The 3286-nt window shown below is 36.7% G+C and overlaps 1 protein-coding gene across 1 annotated transcript in view; it reads left to right on the forward strand.

The window, feature by feature from the left end:
• The window catches only part of LOC106110393 (rho guanine nucleotide exchange factor 18), a 32677-nt gene that overhangs the window by 8578 nt on the left and 20813 nt on the right, over window positions 1-3286 (forward strand). The window contains exon 3 of the mRNA XM_013292221.1: window positions 2990-3099. Within this exon, the coding sequence (XP_013147675.1) occupies window positions 2990-3099 (110 nt within the window). The remainder of the gene's footprint in view (window positions 1-2989; window positions 3100-3286) is intronic.

Genomic DNA, 3286 nt, shown 5'->3' on the forward strand with positions numbered 1-3286 from the left:
GACAGCGCGGAACTTTAAAAAAGTAACCTATATATGTCCGATATTACAGACACTCCAATTTTATTATATGTAAAGATAGATACGATATTTTTGAGAAAACTGACGAAAGTACGTTGAAATATTTTCTTGTTGAGTGATACGTTTTAAAAGACGTGTAGGCATAACTTAAGAAGGTCATTCGTCGTGCTGATTGGTCACGGTTCTTCGATGTTATTACAATACGCTAAAATGTTTTATGTTGCGTCCAAGTATTCGGAATACATTTGTTACGTATGTGTTGTAATATGGTTTCTTTTTACACGTTCTTTGTTAGAATTTAGGGACGTCTGGGACGTTTAATACACTCATGGTTTAATCTTACTACTATATGTTAGATGTTGCTTGCGACTTAGCCTGCGGGAAATAAAAAAAATAAACATACAGACGAATTGAGTACCTCCTTTTGGGAAGTCGGTCAAAAATAATAATAGAAACATAACCTATGTTTCTCACTGATAACGTGGCTTTTTTTTTTTGAAATTATTGAAATCGGCCCAGTCATTTTTGATATATTTTAATACATACAAAAATCCAAAAATATAAATATTGCCTCTTAATAATAATATTAGTATAGATAGTATAGATACGAAAGTTTGGATGGATGTATTTAGAAGAACACATAGGCTTCTTACTTACTTAAGTTATTTTTAATTCCGTGCGGACGGAATCGCGGGCGTAACCTAGTATATACATAAGTATGTAGTATGGATGTGTTGCCAGCTAAATGCACAACATTTTACAAATTCAAATAAAATTTGGATGAAAATACATTAAGATGAATTAATTGTAGCATGGAATAGAATAATATTAAAACATTATATAGGTTATATAGAGCTTTGATAACATTCAAGTTGAAATTATTAATTAAATAAAAGACTAAGCGTTCCCGTCGAATCGAATTAAGGTCAACAGAATCCATATAAGTGTAGTAACTCGGTTACCTTTCAAGCGGTTTGTATATTTCCTTTGAAGGAAGGATTCCTTCGCTTTTATGTATTAATATAAAATGTGGTAATAGGATACTTTTGTATAGAGTTATCAGGATTCGAAGAGCTTCTTATATCTTACTTATTACTAATATTATACTTTTATACTAATACTATAAATGCGAAAGTTTAGATGGATGGATGTATGGATGAATGTTTGTTAACGTTTGTAGCCTAAACGGCTGAACGGATATCCATAAAATGTGGCACATGTTTAGAGCATGATCTGGAAGAACACATAGGCTACTTTTTATCCCGGGAATAGTTACGGTTCCCGTGGGATTCATTAATTTAGTTTTTTAATGTTTACTCGATCACTCTGCAACGGTTCAACATATCTTATTGAAATTTTGCACAGATATAAAACAAAGTCTGGAGTACACATGGGATAAGGTTCATCCCCGAGAAATGTCTGGTTCCGGTCCTGTTTCTTATTAATATAGTTCGTATGTTTTGTTATACCACGCGGACGAAGTCGCGGACAACGGCTCATACTAATATAAATTCGATAGTTTAAACGGATACGTGTTTGGTAGAGTTTGTAATTTTGTCAAAAATGTGCGCTTCCTCTTACACTGGAGTTTACACCGCTGTTAAGTATTACATAGAACTCGTGATGTCGTAAAAGACTGACGTAAAATGAACTTAAATTTTTATAGCGCGAAATACAAGTAAAATTTCCACAAGTAAAACTTATCTTAACACTCACGACGTCCTGTCTATTATATTCAACAGTTATTTTCGAGGCTTAGAGTGCACGCTGCACACACCTTTGACTATACTATCGCACGACTGTTTAGTCGCGCTTTGATGCCCATGAGCTTATATGGTGCGGACACTACTTGATATTTAGTTGTCAGACTAAAGTTGAATTGGCGGCGAATCAATCGTCAATCGAACAGTTGTGCGATTGTGTAATCAAAGGTGTACCAGCTCTTATATCATTTCTTTGAATGCTAAACTTGTAACCTTTGACATGGACTGTGGAAACGCCTGTTGAAAATATATTTAGATCTCTCTTACTCTTAAGAATTAAGAGAGAAAACGATATGTTTTGAAACACACGTTTCTGTTACGTTTGAAAGTCTTATAATCCGTCTCCCATTTGCCTTAACTTATAGAAATTTGAATTATAATTAGCTATTGAATATGGTATCAAGGGGTATAGTCTTGTTATGTTCTTTCGTTCTTTAGTTCTGACATATCTATGTTTTATTATAAAGTTTGCAATCCTTACTTCTTCCATCTACGTTGAATAAACCTTAGTTGAATACGGAGGCGAGACAATGTATGTCAACAATGAAACAGATCCTGAGAATGTAACAACTCTAGCGCGACTAAGTTATCTGGCCCGGTGAAAAGGGCTGCTTATCGCAGTTGTGTCTGTCAGAAAATATACAAAACGTATATGGGCATAGAAAATGATACACAAAACATGCAGATATAGTCATGGATCTTGAGGCTCTTTTCGTCAATGGCCGGTCATGGGGCGGGGGCGTTAGTATGTTATTGTAATTGAGTTTCATTAACTACCGGGTCAGATAAGTTTGTTGGTCTATACCTCGATCCCACAATTCACTACCAAACTCTATTGACCCTTGTATCTTTATTTGTTTATCGTACAACCCGGGTCATATAAGCTGGCTACTTGCCAGGGTTGTCACGCGCCTTGACCCCGCGATAACTGGGTCAGACAATGGTAAATAAGGGGCGAAGTGTTTACATTCCGTTTGCCAACCCTCGTGTAACGCTGCATTGTTATCGGGGTTTAAATGGGCTATTTGGAGGCTTGTACCCGAAACGCTTCTGAATTTATTGCCTTGTAATCTGTAAGCAAATGAATGTAATAAAAACATCTGCAATATGCTTATTTTTTAAATAGTAAGATGTAGTAATAAATCTAATTTTGGATGCTGTATTAGCTGATCTCTTAGTTAATTTTAACAAATAAAATAAAATTACAGACGAGGGCGGCGGGAGTTCTGAGTCTCGTTCCGATAGCAGCGAGGACGAGGTGACTGAGCACGCGCCTAGAGCCACGCCCACCGACAACATGGCGGCCGCTAGGGCACAAGTATGTACCATACATTTGTACTATCTTCTTACTACGAGCAGGCTACGAGCCTACCCTACGTAGGGTGACAAGGCCTTAGTCATCCACGCTGGCCAAGTGCACTTTCACATCACACATATCTTTGAATTTCTTCGCCGATATGTGCAGGTTGCATCACGACGTTTTCCTTTACCGTAAGAACGTCGGG

Source organism: Papilio polytes, unplaced genomic scaffold (assembly GCF_000836215.1).
Source record: "Papilio polytes unplaced genomic scaffold, Ppol_1.0 DF824225.1, whole genome shotgun sequence".
Taxonomy (NCBI): Eukaryota; Metazoa; Arthropoda; class Insecta; order Lepidoptera; family Papilionidae; genus Papilio; species Papilio polytes.